Source organism: Salmo salar, chromosome 05 (assembly GCF_965601325.2).
Source record: "Salmo salar chromosome 05, fSalSal1, whole genome shotgun sequence".
NCBI lineage: Eukaryota > Metazoa > Chordata > Actinopteri > Salmoniformes > Salmonidae > Salmo > Salmo salar.
Genome location: NC_138295.1, coordinates 26,292,160 through 26,313,710, shown reverse-complemented (window position 1 = coordinate 26,313,710; position 21,551 = coordinate 26,292,160). Strand labels below are relative to the sequence as shown.

At 44.4% G+C, this 21,551-nt stretch overlaps 1 protein-coding gene and 1 non-coding gene across 8 annotated transcripts in view; one reads left to right on the top strand and one right to left on the bottom strand.

Annotated features, from left to right (window-relative positions):
* The window catches only part of LOC106604545 (LIM and calponin homology domains-containing protein 1), a 157,154-nt gene that overhangs the window by 47,764 nt on the left and 87,839 nt on the right, over window positions 1-21,551 (bottom strand). For 5 of the 7 annotated variants that reach the window (XM_045718017.2, XM_014199288.3, XM_045718015.2 and 2 more), the window contains exons 4-7: window positions 16,338-16,444; window positions 10,675-10,708; window positions 7,621-7,731; window positions 5,912-6,113 (exon numbers count right to left, since the gene is read on the bottom strand). In XM_045718017.2, coding sequence (XP_045573973.1) covers window positions 5,912-6,113; window positions 7,621-7,731; window positions 10,675-10,708; window positions 16,338-16,444 — 454 coding nt within the window. The remainder of the gene's footprint in view (window positions 1-5,911; window positions 6,114-7,620; window positions 7,732-10,674; window positions 10,709-16,337; window positions 16,445-21,551) is intronic. The other 2 variants (XM_014199289.3, XM_014199291.3) reach the window with 1 other exon arrangement.
* trnav-uac (transfer RNA valine (anticodon UAC)) lies at window positions 1,089-1,164 on the top strand. The gene has a single exon. It is a non-coding gene; the product is annotated as a tRNA-Val (tRNA).

Below are 21,551 nucleotides of genomic sequence, written 5' to 3'. Positions count from 1 at the left end.
ACTTCTGCTTCAAATTGACCGTAGGTTGTAAAGTGGAGGGGTTTAACCCTTCAACTGCTTCAATTGGAACCATAAGTACATGTCAACATGTGGTCTCCTATCAACATGTGGTCTAACTGTTAAGAGCAAAACACATGTTAACAGTAAATGGCAGGTAGCATAGCAGTTAAGAGTGTTGGGCCAGTAACTGAAAGGTTGCTTGTTCGAATCCCAGAGCCTACTAGGTGAAAAATATGTTGATGTGCCCTTGAGCAAGGCACTTAACTCTAATTGCTCCTGTAAGTCGCTCTGGATAAGAGCGTTTACTAAATTACTAAAATGTAAACATGTGGACTACTGTTAACAGGGAAGAATAGAAGAGGGAGGAATAGAGGGAGGACTAGAGAAGGGTGAAGACTAGAATAGGGAAGAGAGTACAGAAGTGGCCTCTTGCTAGTAACACAAAGATGTATATTTATCCACAGTGCGCGTCGATTTACATAACCCCTGACAAAAGAGGGCTGCCGATATCACATTTCTTTTAGAGATGAAATTAAAATCCTCTGAGTTAACTTCCACAGTGAGTTTGAGAGCAGAATGGTGGTAGCAGCATAAGGAAGGCCTGGACCATGGAAAACTGTAGCTATTTTGTAGAAACAGTCATGATTGGGAGCCTCATCATTGGCTGATCTCTGTTCTGCCCTGCTGTTCTCAGACCTAGCGTGTTGGCCTCCAGGAGGTCTCCTGGAACTGTTCCAGAGTCAGTTAGAGTTAGATGAGCCCAGGGCTGGAGATGGCCTGGATGAGGCACTGTGGTTAGGACAGTGAACATCTTTAATGTACAGCTGGCCTCACTAAATTCATTTCACTAAAACCACTCAATGTTTACCTACATGGCCAACCCAGCATCAACTGCTCAACGTTTCCCTATAAACCAATAAAAACACCAACAACTCTGTTTCCTTTCAAACCAATAGAAAAAAGAAAAAAAAACTCAATGCCTTTTGCAACAAACCAATAATAACAAAACATCTTCACAAACGAATAGCAAACACATCAACCAGACATCAACTCAGCGTTTCCCTAGAAACCAATAGCAAACACAACGTGGTCCTGTGTGGCTCAGTTGGTAGAGCGTGGCACTTACAATGCCAGGGTTGTGGGTTTAATTCCCACGGGGGACCAGTACAAACAAATATGAAAATGTATGCACTCACTACGATAAGTCGCTTTGGATAAGAACATCTGCTAAATTATATATATATATATATATATATATATATATATATATATATATATATATATATATATATATATATATATATATATATATATTAAATCAAACAAACATCAGCTCAGTATCTCCCTGCAAACCAACACAACATCAACTCAGCGTTTCCATGCAAACCAAAAATCCAGCTCTGAGCACTTTCACCCATCGACACAGCCATTTCCTCCCCACTTCCTTCTAAACAATAACACACCCTAGCCCTCGACAGGAATATTGCTCTCAGCCCATGTGTTGCCTTTAGTTCTCAGAATCTCAGCCAAAACACTTGGTGACAAACATTGCAACCTTTTACGAGCCTCCATTAAAAGTTAAGAGGTTGCTTTGCAAATGATACTGTGTGATACTACTTACCGTCTTCCTATGGTAACTTATGACTAGCATGACGTTAAAAAACACCTTCAGTTTCATCCAAGCTAGAATTCAGACTCCCTTCATGTCTTCCTTGCAGTGCATAAATATTCTTTACAGCTGTTGACGCGTCTGTCTTTTCGACATGAAACATTTCTCACAGCATCGCATGTTACATGCGACCATTGTGAACATGGTGGATGCATTGGAATATGGACCTTTATGCAGAGCTGTTGCTTTAATCCTTTCCATCCATTGTCTGACACCATTGCACCATCCAAAATGAAAATACACACGTGCACACACACAGTGTATGTAACACAGTGGGGGGGGGAAAGAGTTGTGCCCAGCAAAAAGTGCATCAAAAAACAGTGAGAAAAAGAGATGAGAGCATAGTTACCTGAGCTGCATAGGGTCAAACGTGGACAGGCAGCTTAAATAATAACTGTCTGCGTGTATGTTTGTATTATACATATACATATACATATATACATATATACATACATACAGACATACATACATACATATATATACTGCTCAAAAAAATAAAGGGAACACTTAAACAACACATCCTAGATCTGAATGAAAGAAATAATCTTATTAAATACTTTTTTCTTTACATAGTTGAATGTGCTGAAAACAAAATCACAAAAATAATCAATGGAAATCCAATTTATCAACCCATGGAGGTTTGGATTTGGAGTCACACTCAAAACTAAAGTGGAAAACCACACTACAGGCTGATCCAACTATGATGTAATGTCCTTAAAACAAGTCAAAATGAGGCTCAGTAGTGTGTGTGTGGCCTCCACGTGCCTGTATGACCTAGCTACCACGCCTGGGCATGCTCCTGATGAGGTGGCGGATGGTCTCCTGAGGGATCTCCTCCCAGACCTGGACTAAAGCATCCGCCAACTCCTGGACAGTCTGTGGTGCAACGTGGCGTTGGTGGATGGAGCGAGACATGATGTCCCAGATGTGCTCAATTGGATTCAGGTCTGGGGAACGGGCGGGCCAGTCCATAGCATCAATGCCTTCCTCTTGCAGGAACTGCTGACACACTCCAGCCACATGAGGTCTAGCATTGTCTTGCATTAGGAGGAACCCAGGGCCAACCGCACCAGCATATGGTCTCACAAGGGGTCTGAGGATCTCATCTCGGTACCTAATGGCAGTCAGGCTACCTCTGGCGAGCACATGGAGGGCTGTGCGGCCCCCCAAAGAAATGCCACCCCACACCATGACTGACCCACTGCCAAACCGGTCATGCTGGAGGATGTTGCAGGCAGCAGAACGTTCTCCACGGCGTCTCCAGACTCTGTCACGTCTGTCACATGTGCTCAGTGTGAACCTGCTTTCATCTGTGAAGAGCACAGGGCGCCAGTGGCGAATTTGCCAATCTTGGTGTTCTCTGGCAAATGCCAAACGTCCTGCACGGTGTTGGGCTGTAAGCACAACCCCCACCTGTGGACGTCGGGCCCTCATACCACCCTCATGGAGTCTGTTTCTGACCGTTTGAGCAGACACATGCACATTTGTGGCCTGCTGGAGGTCATTTTGCAGGGCTCTGGCAGTGCTTCTCCTGCTCCTCCTTGCACAAAGGCGGAGGTAGAGGTCCTGCTGCTGGGTTGTTGCCCTCCTACGGCCTCCTCCACGTCTCCTGATGTACTGGCCTGTCTCCTGGTAGCGCCTCCATGCTCTGGACACTACGCTGACAGACACAGCAAACCTTCTTGCCACAGCTCGCATTGATGTGCCATCCTGGATGAGCTGCACTACCTGAGCCACTTGTGTGGGTTGTAGACTCCGTCTCATGCTACCACTAGAGTGAAAGCACCGCCAGCATTCAAAAGTGACCAAAACATCAACCAGGAAGCATAGGAACTGAGAAGTGGTCTGTGGTCCCCACCTGCAGAACCACTCCTTAATTGGGGGTGTCTTGCTAATTGCCTATAATTTCCACCTGTTGTCTATTCCATTTGCACAACAGCATGTGAAATTTATTGTCAATCAGTGTTGCTTCCTAAGTGGGCAGTTTGATTTCACAGAAGTGTGATTGACTTGGAGTTACATTGTGTTGTTTAAGTGTTCCCTTTATTTTTTTGAGCAGTGTATATTATTTGTAAAAATCCAAATAACTTCACAGATCTTCATTCCCATGCTTGTTAAACAATTAATGAACATGCACCTGTGGAACGGTCATTAAGACACTAACAGCTTACAGACGGTAGGCAATTAAGGTCACAGTTATGAAAACTTAGGACACTAAAGAGGCCTTTCTACTGACTCTGAAAAACACAAACAGAAAGATGCCCAGGGTCCCTGCTCATCTGCGTGAACGTGCCTTAGGCATGCTGCAAGGAGGCATGAGGACTGCAGACGTGGCCAGGGCAATAAATTGTAATGTCTGAACTGTGAGACGCCTATTCGTGTTTATCGTTGAAGGAATGAGCGTTACACCGAGGCCTGTACTCTGGAGCGGGATCAATTTGGAGGTGGAGGGTCCGTCATGGTCTGGGGCGGTGTGGCACAGTATCATCGGACTGAGCTTGTTGTCATTGCAGGCAATCTCAAACGCTGTGCGTTACAGGGAAGACATCCTCCTCCCTCATGTGGTAACCTTCCTGCCGGCTCATCCTGACATGACAATGCCATCAGCCATACTGCTCATTCTGTGCGTGATTTCCTGCAAGGCAGGAATGTCAGTGTTCTGCCATGGCCAGCGAAGAGCCCGGATCTCAATCCCATTGAGCACGTCTAGGACCTGTTGGATCGGAGGTTGAGGGCTAAGGCCATTCCCCCCAAAAATGTCCAGAAACTTGCAGGTGCCTTGGTGGAAGTGGGGTAACATCTCACAGCAAGAACAAATCTGGTGCAGTCCATGAGGAGGAGATGCACTGCAGTACTGAATGCAGCTGGTGGCCACACCAGAAACTGACTGTTACTTTTGACCCCCCTTTGTTCAGGGACACATTATTCTATTTCTGTTAGTCACATGTCTGTGGAACTTGTTCAGTTTATGTCTCAGTTGTTGAATCTTATGTTCATACAAATATTTACACATGTTAAGTTTGCTGAAAAACAGTTGACAGTGAGAGGACGTTTCTTTTTTTGCTGTGTTTACATGTGTCTGTGTGCGTGCACATGCATATTAAAAGATGAAAGCAGGCTAGGCTTGTGTGGTTATGGATAGGTCTCATTTTGTCTCAATCCCCCTTGAACAATGAGGGTTTTAAAAAGCCCTGGTAGGAGCATCATAGGGTTTTAAAATACAGAACCTACGAGTTCTTGGCTTCGCTTTCCTTGCCTGGAAAATACATAAAACACACGTCATATTTTTCCTCTGGTGCGTTCGATGGAGAGCTTGCTAGTCTTGTGTTGACGTTGCAGCTGCTAATATACAAAAGCTAGTCCTCAAGGGTACCATAGGCCTGTTTAAGAGAGGAGAGGGATTACATCAATCAATAATGATGTATGTGTGCACGTGCATGAGTCCCTAGGTGTGCATACAAATATAGGCACAAGATTGAGTATGACAAGCAGAAACATTCACACCCACTGTGACTGATATGGATTACTCTCAGGTATCGTAATTCTCGTGCAACACCACAGATTGTAACAGATGAAGAATTGGTGTGTAAAAAACAGCTCCACTAGAATATGTTGCAACCCGTCAGTCAAGACTGCAATCTCCTCTCTCCACCACCTGATCTCAATTCTCTCTCTCCCTCTCCATGTCTCTTCAAGAGGGCCTTCAAAGAGACGTAACCCACAGCAACAGCCCTAAACATTCGGCCCGAGGAAGAAACACAAAACCTCCTTTGTACATATGTCAATAACAGAGCTGGGCTGAGATGGAGATACCCTGCCAGATGATCCCATATATATTGGAGGTTGAAAAGAGCAAATAGGGACAGCTAGTTTCAGACCAGCTGACAGTGACTATTCCACCACCTGCCCCAATGACACTGTATGTGAAAATGCCTGCCATGCATCATTAAAGTGCACAGAACAAACCATCGGTGGTGAATGAGGTAAGTCACTATGTGACGACAGCTACATAAACAAAACAGTTACAGCTATGCAAGCCACTATAACACAACAGGGTGCACACCATTTAGCAACAGAAAATGTTTTACAACGGAAATGAGAGTTCAAGTTCAGGTAGTCCCTCCCGGTTTCGGCCATTTTCTTCTGTTAGGTTTTGACCCAGGTAACACCAGACAGTATGAGACAGTAAAAGCATGTGACTTGTGTGTGCAGTGTGACCCATCCGGGCGTCTAGCGTCCTACCATCACTGCCGATGCCGCGGGCGACCAGTACGTCCGGCGAGGGCGTCTGTCTGGAGCGTGAGCCGAATGAGTCCAGGCTGTCGAAGGAGTCCTCTCGGCCGTGGCGAGGCGGGGAGAGTGAGTCGCTACGCTCCGAGTCCCAGCAGTCGATGTAGCCGCTGTCCCGTATACTGCGTTGGGGGCTCTCCGTGTCCTCCGCCTCCTTCGACACACAAATGCACAAGCATGCAAATTGACGCACACCCACACGTCAATGTAAAAACATTGTGTTGAGATCAATACCCCATCCAATCGGGATCCCTCACTCACCATGATTCCTCCAACACGGACAAGTACATTCACTTCCTCTCTCCAATTCTAATTGATATTCTACTTTTGTCTCTCTGTGTATTTTAAGCTGCACAGTGTAACCCTGTCTGTGGCTTCTCTAGTTTCCAGGGCTGAGGAAAGGCTTTTCCTTCCCGCCTGCCGGAGGAACCTCCTGGACCTGCCCTGTTTCTCTTTCCCCCTCCCCCTCCTGGCTGCCACCTACCACCTCTTTCTACCCCTCCACTGCCCCTTCTCTTTTCCGCAAACCCTCCTGTCCCTCTCTCCCCCCAGCTCTTGATTCTCCCCTCTCTCTCCCCTTCCTCTACTCCTCTCTCCTGCTCCCGCTCTCTTTCACTCCCCCTCTCCTTCCCTCCCACTCTATCCCTTTCTCCACCCACCCCTATCCCCCCCTTCACCCCATTTTCCCCCCTTACCCTCCAATCTACTCCGCCTTTCTATTCCTCTGACCTATTCCCTGTGCCAGATCCTGAGTGAAGGAGGATGCTGGGGTCCTACTTGGCTGACCTCATGGTGGGTGGGGGGGTTGTGGGGTACAATGGCTGGCTTTGAGTGGCAACTCTAGGGGGGGGTGGTCTTCCTGATAGGGTTCATAGGACTGATCCGTCCAAAGCCGAAACCTCAGCTCAGACAACAGCAGTGGACCTGAAGCTAATGGGTGTGCAGGTTTTTGTTCCTGCCCAGCATTAATACACCTGTGTGTGACAGGATTTCATAAACCTATAGAATTTTTCTCACTTTAAGTCACTATCATTACCTTCCGTTAAGTGGAGATGTGGCCCTGTTGTTCTGGAATATACAGACATCTGGGAAAGCATTCTAGGTTAAGCGGTCATTTCTCATTTATAGAGAATAATAGTGGGAGAACGGAATAAATGGAAGAGGAGTGACCTCACGCTCTGGAAGGTTGCTACAGTTATGTCCCTATATGTCCCTGGGGAGCTGTAAAAAGCCATAGTCCAGGTGACACACACTGGTCCTGGAAGACCAGTTGAAGGCCTGAGATCATCCCTGGACAAAGAGAAAGAGGAAAGAGAGCATTCTCTTCTAGGGATGACTCCATGATGAGGGGAAGGGAGGAGAATAGATAAAGGATGGAGTGGTGAAACCATCAGTGCTCCCCGAGGGGAGTTCGCGTCATAACATCCTTATGTTTGCCAAAGAAAATATATGCTTTGGTTGGACAGTCCCTTCTAGTCTAACGTTCCTAAAAGTACAGTCACCTAACAACTGCAAAACTACTTTAAACATCTAAAAAGACATACAATACACCTCCCTTCCAGGAATTGAACCCCCAACCTTGTCATTGCTAGCACTACGATACAACAAACTGAGCCATGTCAAAGCCTTACATCCATCCCTGTACGCATCCCCGTACGCACCTTTCGCATCTGTGATAGCAGGCCTTCAAACTCCTTCAGGTCCAGTGTGGGCCCGTTGTAGGAGGTGCAGCTGTTAGCAGCACGGCCCAGCCAGTATATGGTAATGAGAACCTGTGGAGGAATCATTACAACAGGAAGAGGATTTAGAGCCAGTCTCAACAAGACAAGGTATTAACGTCAGTCTGTAACTTTCAATTTAGTGGTAGTTCATTGCCAACTGACGCACCCGCACAGTCAACCAACTTTTGGGCTAACTAATTCCCAGTGGTCTCATACTCCAAGCTTGTGCACAAGTTGTGTAATACATTATGCAAGACTGCTAGCACATGATACATTAGCTTATTTGATAATTAGCAAAGTTGCTTGATAAATGCTTTACAGGACCAATATCCCACTTTTCCCTCCAAAAATGGACCAAACCAACTGTTTGCTTACTGAGTAAACCTGGCAAAATGCCATTGCAAAATCAACCTATGTTGATATGGGTAAAGTTAACATACTGTAAGCCACAAACAAAATGATTGACAGCTCCAAGGTACGCTTCACAACGCTAATACTAACTGACAGCAACACAAGCATTCTCAGCCCCCTGAGAGCAATCAGAGAATCCCACATTTCACACAGTATGTCTATGTGATAGATGCCAGCTATGACACACTGTACCCATTAGTTAGCAAAATGATATCATCTCTCAAAGAGGAACATTGGGCTAACTTCTATAAAAAAATAATAATGCTAACTCAGACATGTGTGGCAGACACATTGAGGTACAGTACCGACACATTAAATATTCCGGATACATTCTGGACATATCGTTTTGCCATGCAGATTCTGCAGCGACCGTACCACACACAATTGATACTACCCACAATTGCTCCAGTTGTTCTTCCCCAATTGCATCAATTCAATGTACTATTCTCCCTTCAGTGTTTGTTTGATGTCAAGTCCAGTCATACAAACTAAATCACCCTCCTTTCCACTTGTCTTCAATTTGTAAGGAGTATAAAGTTTCATCAAAATGGCCACCAATAGGGTTCACTTCCTGATATATCTGGTCCACTCTTTTCCCTATCACTGTAATAGGCTAGCCAGGGGTTTCTGTACAAAAAAGACCTAGCCCTTGTCCTGGCCAATATGAACACACAGCTAGCTTTCTCGCTCTCTTTACCGTTGCCACATGGGCAAGGTTGCTTTACTATGCTAGCATAGCCCTGACAGGCTAATTTACTATGCCAACTTCATCTACCATCTATCTATCTCATGTCCCTATATGTAGCTAGGCCACTGTGGCCATATGGAGATCACACAGGCTCTTTTATGTTGCAAGAACAAGCTGACTGATTGGCTGCTTTGTGTTATGATATCAAAGTAATCTATGGATCTAGAGGTATTCCCTTGATCAAACAGATTAGAGGTCGTCTTGGGTGCTTTGTGTAATGTGTGGTATACAGTAATTGTAAGCACTCTTTTCAGATGTCAATCTAGGTTACAAAACAAAAAGTGAACATACTTCACCCACAATGCACAGCCAGTGCACTGTATCCAGAAGGCAAAACAATTATATTCACATTCATCACAAGCACCCACATTTCCATTTAGCACGACAAATGTACAAAAAGTGAATTCAGGTAGGTAGCCTAACTGGGATTCAAACTTGGATACTTGCAACTGTCAGTACAACACCTGTCTGTCAAGCAGCAAGAGGCTGGAACCTCTTGATAAGGTCATTAGGTGCTGTTCTAAGGACAGAAAATGTTTGTGTCAATAAATAGCCTAGACAGAGTATGAATGTTCATACTACTCATGCTCTGTTTGTGGAATATACAGTAGGTTCTACAACTGCTGCAATGATAAATTAAAACAGCATACCTAACCTAGCTACACATGTTGTAGCTACACCTTTGCAAACATCCTTGTGACAGCATGTCAAACTGAAAGTATACAGCACAAACTAATCCTGTAACATCTTAAAGACCTGAGGTCATGCCCTCTGCACGTCTGTCTCCTCCTCACTTTACAGTGCCTGTCTTCTCTGATACGTTTCACTGGACCAGTCACCTGACAAAATGTGTTCCTTCCGGACGGGACAATTACCTCTTTGTGTCACGAGTCCACACCCACAACTGTGTACACAGGCCTGATTGGTGTCACAGTTTTGCCCCAGCTGACACACCTGACTCCAATAATCACCATCTTCAGTTTAGAATGCCATTTGATTAATCAGCTGTGTTTGTTAGTGATGTAGGAAGTGTGACACCAATCAGGCCCTCGAGGACTGGAGTTGCCCACCCCTGTAGTTTGCATGAGCACACACACCTTCACAGCAGCAGTTCCATACCCACAGAACCAAAATGCCAAACAGTATTTTCTCCAAAACATACCTACCTCATAGGGAATAGATAGCTTACGCTTGCATCAGTTTAACATTCCATGAGGCCAGCAGAATTCCATCCAGTCAAGCATGATGGTCCCTTTTCCTAGCCAAGTTTGAGCTGCGTTTACAAAACAATACAAAATACTCCACCTATCTCATTTTTTCAGTCTGATGGTGCTCTGAGTCTCAGCAAAAAAAATATAATTGAATGCTGCTGCTGCTGTTTGCTAGAATGAAAAGGCTACAATCGACAGCAGCACTAGGCTAGCTCCCTCTACAGCTGTTGGGGGTTTATGGGACGTTCTCATGCAGTGCAGACTGAGTCTAATGTAGGGTTTCAGTGTCCCTCTGCTAAAACAGCCTTGGCTGAGTATAGTCACATATGTTAGAGTATGCTATAGCAAGCCAAGTCAGGTAGAGAGCTCACACTGCAGAGAATGACAAAAGCACTACGCTAGCTCCTCTTAAAGCAGCAGAGACAGGAGATAGACAGAGGGGTTAATGGGATGGACTGACTAAGGGAGAGCATTGAGAGAGAGATATTCAGAGATGGAGAAAAGAACGACAGAGAAAGAATGACAAAAAAAGAGAAAACACAGCCAGAGACAGACAGACGCCCATACATATGAGGACATAACAGATTACCAGACTGACAAACAATATAGAGAGGTGTCACTTACATTCTTGAGTTTCCTACTGCAGTCGGCAACCCTGCTAGGAAGAGAGAGAGACGAGGAGGATCATAGGTTCCAGGTTAGAGAGCTGTCAAATGAGCTGCACCTACTCCACACTGTAGTTATGGAATGACATACAAATGGAAAAACCCATCTGGACTGAGAGAGAGGGAAGGAGAAAGTGAGAGTGGGAGAGAGAGAGAGGAGAAACAAAGAGAGCAGAGAGAAAGAAAGAGAAGTAGAGAGGGACAAGGGGAGAGAGAGTAATTGCAAGAGAGAAAATATTAGTGTCTCCAAATTCTCCAGCCTGACCCTGTTGCTGCAGCCTCAAGGTTGTTTGACCCTGTTGCTTCAGCCTCAAGGTTGTTTGGATGCTTTTCTATGTTCAAGAGCCTCTAGGCAATAGCAGGGAAAGGACAAAGAGGACAGGCACACACGCACAAACACAAAAATGAAATGATTATTTAATTGTCTTTCTCGGACACACGCAGAGACAGACACATACACACAGGGCAGGGCATGTTTGCCTTTCATTCTCTCACTAACATATTTCTCATCAAACTAAATAAGCACTCAACCATGTGTCAGAATGGTGACATATTGAACTATATGTACAGGTCCCGTGTCGGTCTGGTGTGTGCACGCGCTTGTGTGTACGTGTGATTCCTTGTGTGTGTAGGTGAGCTGACCTAAGGCTACACTTGATACTTTACTCACACACTAGTCAGCAGAGGTCATAGGTCAGCCTAGTGGGCTTGTTCAGCTCCCACACAACGTTCCATGTCATAATGACCTTTACAGGTGACCCAGGAGTTAAGAGTGTTACAGACCTACTCCCACATGAGAGGGATTATTACGGAATGGTCAATCAAATGACTCATCTCCAGATCGTTAGTCAGTGGAAGCTTATTCATTTACATGTCAATCTGCTTGTTCATACCTAATCCTTATTTTACCAGGTTGGCTGAGATCACTCTCTTTAACGATCTAGATTTGCAGAGAGTTGCAGGAGAACGGAGAGGGTTTAAATGAGCCAATTGGAAGCTGAGGATGATTTGGTAGCCAAGGCAACAGGGATAACACCCCATACTCTTGCGACAAGTGCCGTGGGATCACGTAGATTCACTAATCCTTATAATATATGGATCAGTTCATGCTTGCTTGTTTTGAGGTTAAGGCGATTTGTAGATTTCTGTGCAGCAACAAACCCTGTCAGATCCAATGACTAATAGAAAGGCTCTATAGCAATTAGAAGATATTTTGAAGATATTCTGTTTGTTCCCATTTCTGGTGGCTTTGATAAAGAGACATATAAAGGTGATTGTCACTTTGTACTTGACCTCCCCTTGAGAGCACCACATTTGTTAGTTGGCAACAGAATACTAATACACTTCATGACCAAAAGTATGTGCTTGTCGAACATCTCATTCCAAAATCATGGGCATTAATATGGTGTTGGTCCCCCCTGCTAGAACAGCCTTCACCTTTCTGGAAAGGCTTTCCACTAGATGTTGGAACATTGCTGCTGGGACTTGCTTCCATTCAGCATTAGTGAGGTCAAGCACTGATGTTGGGTGATTAGGGCTGGCTCGCAGTCTGTGTTCCAATTCATCCCAAAGGTGTTTGATGGAGTTGAGGTCAGGGCTCTGTGCAGGCCAATCAAGTTCTTCCTCTCCGATCTCAACAAACCATTTCTGTATGGACCTCGTCTAGAATGTCATTGTGTGCTGTAGCGTTAAGATTTCCCTTCACTGGAACTAAGGGGCCTAGCACGAACCATGAAAAACTGCCCCAGAACATTATTCCTTCGGGCAGGTAGCGTTCTCCTGGCATCAGCCAAGCCTAAGTTCGTCCGTCGGACTGCCAGATGGTAAAGCGGCGAGCTTTACACCACTCCAGCCGACGATTGGCATTACGCATGGTGATCTTAGGCTTGTGTGGCTGCTCGGCCATGGAAACCCATTTCATGAAGCTCCAGACAAACATTTATTTTGCTGACGTTGCTTCCACAGGCAGTTTGGAACTCGGTAGTGAGTATTTTAACTGAGGACAGACAATTTTTACACGCTTCGTGCTTCAGCACTCGGCAGTCCTGTTCTGTGAGCTTGTGCGGCCTACCACTTCGCGGCTCAGCCGTTGTTGCTCCTAGACGTTTCCACTTCACAATAACAGCACTTACAGTTGACCGGGGTAGTTCTAGCAGGGCAGAAATTTGACAAACTGACTTGTTGGAAAGGCTGCATCCTATGACGGTGCCACGTTAAAAGTCACTGAGCTCTTAAGTTAGGCCATTCTACTGACAATGTTTGTCTATGGAGATTGCATGGCGTTTGCTCAATTTTATACACCTGTCAGCAACGGGTGTGGCTGAAATAGCCAAATCCAATAATTTGAAGGGGTGTCCACATAATTTGTGTATATATAGCTAGTGTAGCTGATCCAGCGGAAAGGGGGAAGAGAGAGAAATAGATAGAAAGACCAAATGAAAGTTTTAAAGAAAGAGCGAGAAATACAGTAGATAGGTGACACCAAAAGTCAGTTTCAGCGTCAGTTTCTCCACCTCCCTCTCCTCCAACAGAATGGCCCTGTGTCATTTCCCCTTCCTCTCCTCCCTATGTCCTTCCTCCTCTCCTCCAGCTTGACTAAATAAACAGACAGGTCTCTTTTCTCTACGCTACCTTGATTACTTACATAACCACATCTAAAGGCTGCCTGAGAAAGAAGGCAATTCAGATTCCACTAGGTATTAGATCACTGCCTGTGATATCAACTGTACTCTCTCTTCCCTCCCTCCCTCGCTCTCTTTCCCTCTTTCCCTCCCTCCCTCGTTCTCTCCCTCACTCTCTTGCTGTTACTCTCTCTCTCCCCCTCTCCTCTTTCACTCTCTTCCCCTGTCACTTATCTTGGAAATGGATCGGTTTCCATCAGATGGTACAGAGGACATATTTTAGGCCTCAGCTCATTGTGTCTCTTTATACACCCCCATCCAAATCTGTTTTCTAGATATGAAGACACCTGTCATACCGTGAACACTAGGTAGTGTGGCAGGAGAAAAGGGTATGGCTGCACACTAAATCTAAGACAGTGACAAGGGCATATAAGTGGCAGTTTGACGTTTATCGGTTATTTTAATGCACACACAGCATGCACACACAATTCCCTTAGGTCACACCTGAACTCTTCAAGGCATCATATGTCATGATAGAACCAGTCGAGCCACCCCCAAGACATGTTAAGTTTGACATTGCTCCGTCTCTCCGCTCTGTCCCTCTGTCTCTGTCCCTCTGTCTCTGTCCCTCTGTCTCTGTCCCTCTGTCTCTGTCCCTCTGTCTCTGTCCCTCCGTCTCTGTCCCTCCGTCTCTGTCCCTCCGTCTCTCTCCCTCCGTCTCTGCCCTCCCTCGCGCTCTCCCTCTGCCCTCCCGTCTCTCTCCCTCCGTCTCTCTCCCTCCGTCTCTCTCCCTCGCGCTCTCCCTCTGCCCTCCCCGTCTCTCTCCCTCCGCTCTCCCCTCTGCCCTCCCGTCTCTCTCCCTCGCGCTCTCCTCTGCCCTCCCGTCTCTCTCCCTCGCGTCTCCTCTCCCTCCCGTCTCTCTCCCTCTGTCTCTCTCCCTCTGTCTCTCTCCCTCTGTCTCTCTCCCTCTGTCTCTCTCCCTCTGTCTCTCTCTACTGACAGAGTAGTTCTGGCACCAGGACAGTTGGGGGGAAACACCCAGTCACCTAGCAACAGCTACAACATCACAATCTCTAGATATAGCATACTGTAATATTTTGTCAATGACCAGTTGTACCTAACAGATACTGCTTTGTTATGTTGCATACAGGAGAGTCACACTTCCACTGAACTGTCTTCCAGAGAGTCACTAATTACTGTACTGTTGACATAGCAGACACACAGTGATGTAGAAAGACAAGCAAATGGATGGAAATAGATCAAACACATGGATGAAAATACAAAGACAGACAGAGAGAGAGATAGGGAGATAGATAGAGATAGAGTTGAAATTGGAAGTTTACATACACTTAGCTTGGAGTCATTAAAACTCATTTTTCAACCACTCCTGAAACGTCTTGTTAACAAACTATAGTTTTGGCAAGTCGGTTAGGACATCTACTTTGTGAATGACACAATTAATTTTTCCAACAATTGTTTACAGACAGATTATTTCACTGTATCACAATTCCAGTGGGTCAGAAGTTTACATACACTAAGTTGACTGTGCCTTTAAACAGCTTGGACAATTCCAGAACATTATGTCTTGGCTATAGAAGCTTCTGATAGGCTAATTTACATTATTTGAGTCAATTGAAGGTGTACCTGTGGATGTACTTCAAGGTCTACCTTAAAAAAAATTGTAGACCTCCACAAGTCTGGTTTATCCCTGGGAGCAATTTCCAAAAGCCTGAAGGTACTACGTTCATCTGTACAAACAATATTACGCAAGTATAAACATCATGGGACCATGCAGCCGTCATACCGCTCAGGAAGGAGACGCGTTCTTTCTCCTCGAGAAGAACGTACTTTGGTGCGAAAAGTGCAAATCAATCCCAGAACAACAGCAAAGGACCTTGTGAAGATGCTGGAGGAAACCGGTACAAAAGTATCTATATCCACAGTAAAACGAGTCCTATATCGACATAACCTGGAAGGCCGCTCAGTAAGGAAGAAACCACTGCTCCAAAACTGCCATAAAGCCAGATAATGGTTTGCAACTGCACATGGGGACAAATCTTACTTTTTGGAGAAATGTCCTCTGGTCTGATGAAACAAAAATATAACTGTTTGGCCATAATGACCACCGTTATGTTTGGAGGAAAAAGGGGGATGCTTGCAAGCCGAAGAACACCATCCCAACCGTGAAGCACGAGGGTGGCAGAATCATGTTGTGGGGGTGCTTTGCTGCAGGAGGGACTGGTGCAGTTCACAAAATAGATGGCATCATGAGGTAGGAAAATTATGTGGATATATTGAAGCAACATCTCAAGACATCAGTCAGGAAATTATAGCTTGGTCGCAAATGGGTCTTCCAAATGGACAATGACCCCAAGCATACTTCCAAAGTTGTGGCAAAATGGCTTAAGGACAACAAAGTTAAGGTATTGGAGTGGCCATTACAAAGCCCTGTCCTCAATCCTATAGAACATGTGTGGGCAGAACTCAAAAAGCGTGTGCGAGCAAGGAGGCCTGCAAACCTGACTCAGTTACATCAGCTCTGTCAGGAGAAATGGGCCAAAATTCTCCCAACTTACTGTGGGAAGGCTACCCGAAACATTTGACCCAAGTTAAACAATTTAAAGGCAATGCTACCAAATGTAAACTTCTGACCCACTGGGAACGTGATGAAATAAATAAAAGCTGAAATAAATCATTCTCTCTCCTATTATTCTGAAATTTCACATTCTTAAAATAAAATGGTGATCTAACTGACCTAAGATAGGGAATTTTTACTGGGATTAAATGTCAGGAATTGTGAAAAACTGAGTTTAAATGTATTTGGCTAAGGTGTATGTAAACTTCTGACTTCAACTGTATATAGACAGACAGGCATTCAGGTTGAAAGACAAACAGAACAACTGTTCAACCACCCTACTGACCACCTGCTGGACAGTGAGCCAACCAGCCAGTCAACCAGCCAGCAAGACAGACAGGGAAGCAGGTGTGTGTGATGTCTTACTTGGCGTTGGGGCGTGTGGAGATGTCCTGCAGGTCCCCAGGGTCAAACAGCTGAGAGCCCTTCAGTCCCAGCTCCTCGCAGCCACGCAGGAACACACTCAGGTTGTCCTGAAGGGAGAGAGAAGACACACTATAACTTAGAGAGGACACAGTATTACTTAGAGAGGACACCCTCACGTCAGAAGCCATAAAGTGCTTTGAAAGACTGGTCATGGCTCACATCAACACCATTATGCCAGAAACCCTAGACCCACTCCAATTCGCATACCGCCCCAACAGATCCACAGATGAGACAATCTCTATCGCACGCCACACTGCCCTTTCCCACCTAGACAAAAGGAAAACCTATGTGAGAATGCTGATCATTGACTACAGCTCAGCGTTTAACACCATAGTGCCCACAAAGCTCATCACTAAGCTAAGGAACCCTGGGACTAAACACCTCGCTCTGCACCTGGATACTAGACTTTCTGATGGGCCGCCCCCAGGTGGTAAGGGTAGGCAACAACATATCTGCCACGCTGATCCTCAACACTGGGGACCCTCAGGGGTGCGTGCTTACTCCTCTTCTGTACTCCCTGTTCACCCACGACTGCGTGGCCAAGCACGACCAAAACCATCATTAAGTTCGCTGGTGAGATAACAGTGGTAGGCCTGATCACCGACAACGATGAGACAGCCTTTAGGCCGGTCAGAGACCTGGCAGTGTGGTGCCAGGAAAACAAACTCTCAATGTGAGCAAGACAAAGGAGATGATCATGGACTACAGGAAAAGGAGGGCCGAACATTAACATCAACGGGACTAAAGTGGAGTGGGTCGAGAATTTCAAGTTCCAAGATTTGGCATGGGTCCCCAGATCCTCAAAAAGTTCTACAGTTCCACCATCGAGATCATCATGACCGGGAGTATTACCGTTATCAGTTCTCTCTCTCTCTCAATTCAATTCATTTTAAGGGATTTATTGGCATGGGAAACATATGTTACCATTGCCAAAGTAAGTGAAGTAGATAATAAACAAATGTGAAATAAACAAAAAAAATGAACAGTAAACATTACATTCACAAAAGTTCCAAAATAATAAAGAAATGTCAAATGTCATATTATGTGCAAATAGTTCAAGTACAAAAGGGAATATAAATGAACATAAATATGGGTTGTATTTACAATGGTGTTTGTTCTTCACTGGTTGCCCTTTTCTTGTGGCAACAGGTCACAAATCTTGCTGCTGTGATGGCACGCTGTGTTATTTCACCCAGTAGATGTGGGAGTTTATTGAAATTGGGTTTGTTTTCAAATTCTTTGTTGTTCTGTGTAATCTGAGGGAAATATGTGTCTCTAATATGGTCATACATTGGGCAGGAGGTTAGGTAGTGCAGCTCAGTTTTCCAATTTTCCCAGAAGTGATTACAGTCTATGGATTGTTCAATTACATTGAGCTGATTTCTGATGTGCTGTTCCTTCTTTTCCGTAGTGTATTTCTGTATTGTTTCAGTGATTCACCATAGTGAAGGCGTAGGCTCAGGTTTTCTGGGTCTCCATGTTTTTGGTTGGATAGATTTCTCAATTACTTTCTTAGGTTTTTGCATTCTTCATCAAACCATTTGTCATTGGTTTGATGGAGGACATAGGAGGACATTTTTCTCTGTTGAGATAATTTCCTTTTGAATTTCTGTTTTGATTCATTTAATAGAGTGAATTAGGTCTGCTCTATAACAAATGAGCATACCCCCTGAGTCCCTTCCCTGTTTCACACCTGGTAGTTTGGTGGATGGGACTACCAGCTCTCTGTAACCTAGAGGGCAACCAGTGTGTCCATCTCCTCTATACCATGTTATTGTAGAATGACAATGTCTGTATTTCAGAAGTCCAGGTTCCTGCTCTTTCGGCCAAAGGCCATAAAGTGTCCAATGTTGTTAGTCGTGTGGTTTGGCCTCAGACCAGTAAGTGTGAGCAGAGCTTAGGCTAGTGTAAGAGTGGGGGTTGGGCCTGTTTTCCTGCTCTCTCTCTGTTTCCTCTATCTCTCTCTGTTCCCCCCTATCTCTCTGTCTCTGTCTCCCATGCAGAGCTTGCCAGGTGTCCTGCAGTCCTTTGTTCTGTCGGTGCAACCTGACCCTGATAAGACTCCTGCACACTTCTCTTCTCCAGTTCCCAGCCTCTCTCACTCTCTTCTCCCTTGTTCTCACTCTCTCTACGCACACACACACAGAGCTAGATTTTCTCACATTTCAGAGCATTTCTCACTGTGCTAAGCCCCCCCCTTGCTTCCTGAATGTTTGGGAGAGTCCCATCTCTGCTACCCTGGAGAGGAGACCCCACCCATAAACACACACAGAGGGTGTGAATGGATATTGCTCTGCCGGCAGGATACGTAAAAGACAATCAACAAAAAATATTTTTCACAATATTGATTGGTACAGTAGTATTCAGCGATATCAACTTCTCCTAAATCAGCACTGCATACACACTGATACAAACTATTGACATGCATTTCAAAATCTGCAAGGTTTTGCTCTTCCCATCTATATGTTTATCATAGCGGACTTTGTTTTATAACATCTGACAGTTCTGACATTCACCACTACATCCTTTATCATAAAGTTGGTTGGACCGCTCTAAAAACACATAGGTCACTTCATTATTCTGTTTTTGTTTATAAAGCTTTACTCAATAAACTACCAAATGTAGAAACTCGGATTACAACAGTAGATCACATGGTTGGTTAATGCTGGAGATTCCATGTGTATCCACAGAGTTGGGTAAATCTGCTTATCATGTGGAATAATCTCCAAGTAACGTTTCAATTGGATGTGTTGTTGTCTCTGGGTCAGTTTAGGAGAAAGGCTAGGGATTTTTGCATTTATAAATGTGCTTGTTTTGTTTGATTGTTTATTGTGTATATAATATTTGCTATTTATTTAATTTTGTGTTTTAAATTGTGTATACTTTTAGTTTCTGTATTGTTCCCAGGGCACATTTGCAAATGAGACCTAGGTCTCAATGTGTTTTCCCTGGTTAAATAAAAGTTAATAAAAAAAGACAAATAATGTTTCTTTATCTATATTACACTATATATACAGAAGTATGTGGAAACCCCTTCAAATTACTGGATTTGGCTATTTCAGCCACACCCGTTTCTGACAGGTGTATAAAATTGAGCACACAGCCATGCAATCTCCATAAACATTGGCAGTAGAATGGCCTTACTGAAGAGCTCAGTGACTTTCAACTTGGCACCATCATAGGATGCCACCTTTCCAACAAGTCAGTTCGTCAAATGTCTGCCCTGCTAGAGCTGCCCCGGTCAACTGTAAGTGAAGTGGAAACATCTAGGAGCAACAACAACTCAGCCGCAAAGTGGTAGGTCACAAAAGCTCACAGAACGGGATCGCCGAGTTGCAACACTGACCTTTGCTTGGTTGCAACACTCACTACCGAGTTCAAAACTGCCTCTGGAAGCAAAGTCAGCACAATAACTGTTTTTCAGGAGATTCAAAAATGGGGTTCCAAGCCTAAGATCATCATACGCAATGCCAAGCGTCAGCTGGAGTGATGTAAAGCTCGCTGCTACTGGACTCTGGAGCAGTGGAAATGCGTTCTCTGGAGTGATGAATCACATTTCACCATCTGGCAGTCAGACGGACGAATCTGGGTTTGGCGGATGCCAGGAGAACGCTACCTGCCCGAATGCATAGCGCCAACTGTAAATTTCCTTTCCTGTTTCAACATGACAATGCCCACGTGAACAAAGTAAGGTCCATATGGAAATGGTTTGTCAAGATCGATGTGGAATAACTTGACTGGCCTGCACAGAGCCCTGACCTCAACTCCATCAAACACCTTTGGGATGAATTGTAACACCGACTGCGAGCCAGGCCTAATCGCCCAAAACCAGTGCCCGATGTCACCAACGCTCTTGTGGCTGAATGGAAGCAAGTCCCCGCAGCAATGTTCAAACATCTAGTGGAAAGCCTTCCAGAAGAGTGGAGGCTGTTATAGCAGCAAAGGGGAACCAACTCCATATTAATGCCCATGATTTATGATTTTGGAATACTAATTTCAACAATATTACAGAACTTAATTTAGGTCTGCATCAATGGCTTTTATAGATAGGTAAGAATAGTTAAATGATTTATTTATGTCCAAACATGAATATTGACTTGCATTGCATTGAAGCGTTTTCAGGTGGTATATTTAAGCAATAAGGCCCAGGGGGGTATATGGCCAATATACCACGACTAAGGGCTGTTCTTACGCACAACGCAATGCAGAGTGCTAGGACACAGCCCTTAGCCGTGGTATATTGGTATTATATCACAAACCCCTGAGGTGCCTTATTGCTATTATAAACTGATTACCAACGTAAATAGAAACGTACAAATGAATGTTTTGTCATACACGTGGTATACGGTCTGATATACCACGACTTTCAGCCAATCAGCATTCAGGGCTCGAACCAGCCACTTAATAAATAGTAGTGCAATACAGTCAAAATGTTTTTCTTTCATTTCAAAATGACCCAGCTTCTTCCACCATGTTTCACACATATTCAGACTACATTTTGAGATAATATATGACAAAGTGCCGTTTTTTTTTAAATATTATAGGCATTACTTTAAAAGCAACCTTAAGTCTGAGTATTGATGAATTGACCCAATGGGTCATGGAATGTGGTCTAACCAATTTACTGATTAGACCACACTATTCAACTATTCAATCATATTTTTCACCAAAATAAGCATTTTTTTAATACAAACTAAATGTACCCTATTCTTAGTCCACCATACCTTTTACTGACATATTAACCACCTGGTTGAGCACATTTGTTATTTTTTGTTGCTTTTTAGCCTTTTTACATTTTAAACATTTATTTTCATATTCCTACTCTTCAAGGTCTCTACTAACAGGAATGGTGGAATATGAATCCCTCAACAACTGAATTCCTCCAGCCTTTTATCCTTTATCTCTGGTGACTGACTGAGTATTCTTACAGCCCTCGAAGTGGGCAAAGTTAGAGAGCCACAACGCTGAACTGCAGCAACCCAAAATTATACCATTTATGTCAATTCATCCAGGAGGGCTGGGGAGTTGACCAATCAAGTTCAAGTGAAGATTTCTTTCATATCCACTTCTAAATCAATTGTCAAAACATGCTCTACCAGATGATTGAGAATAGGGTTAAAGGGGTATGGAAAAATTAACGATTTAAATAAGGTT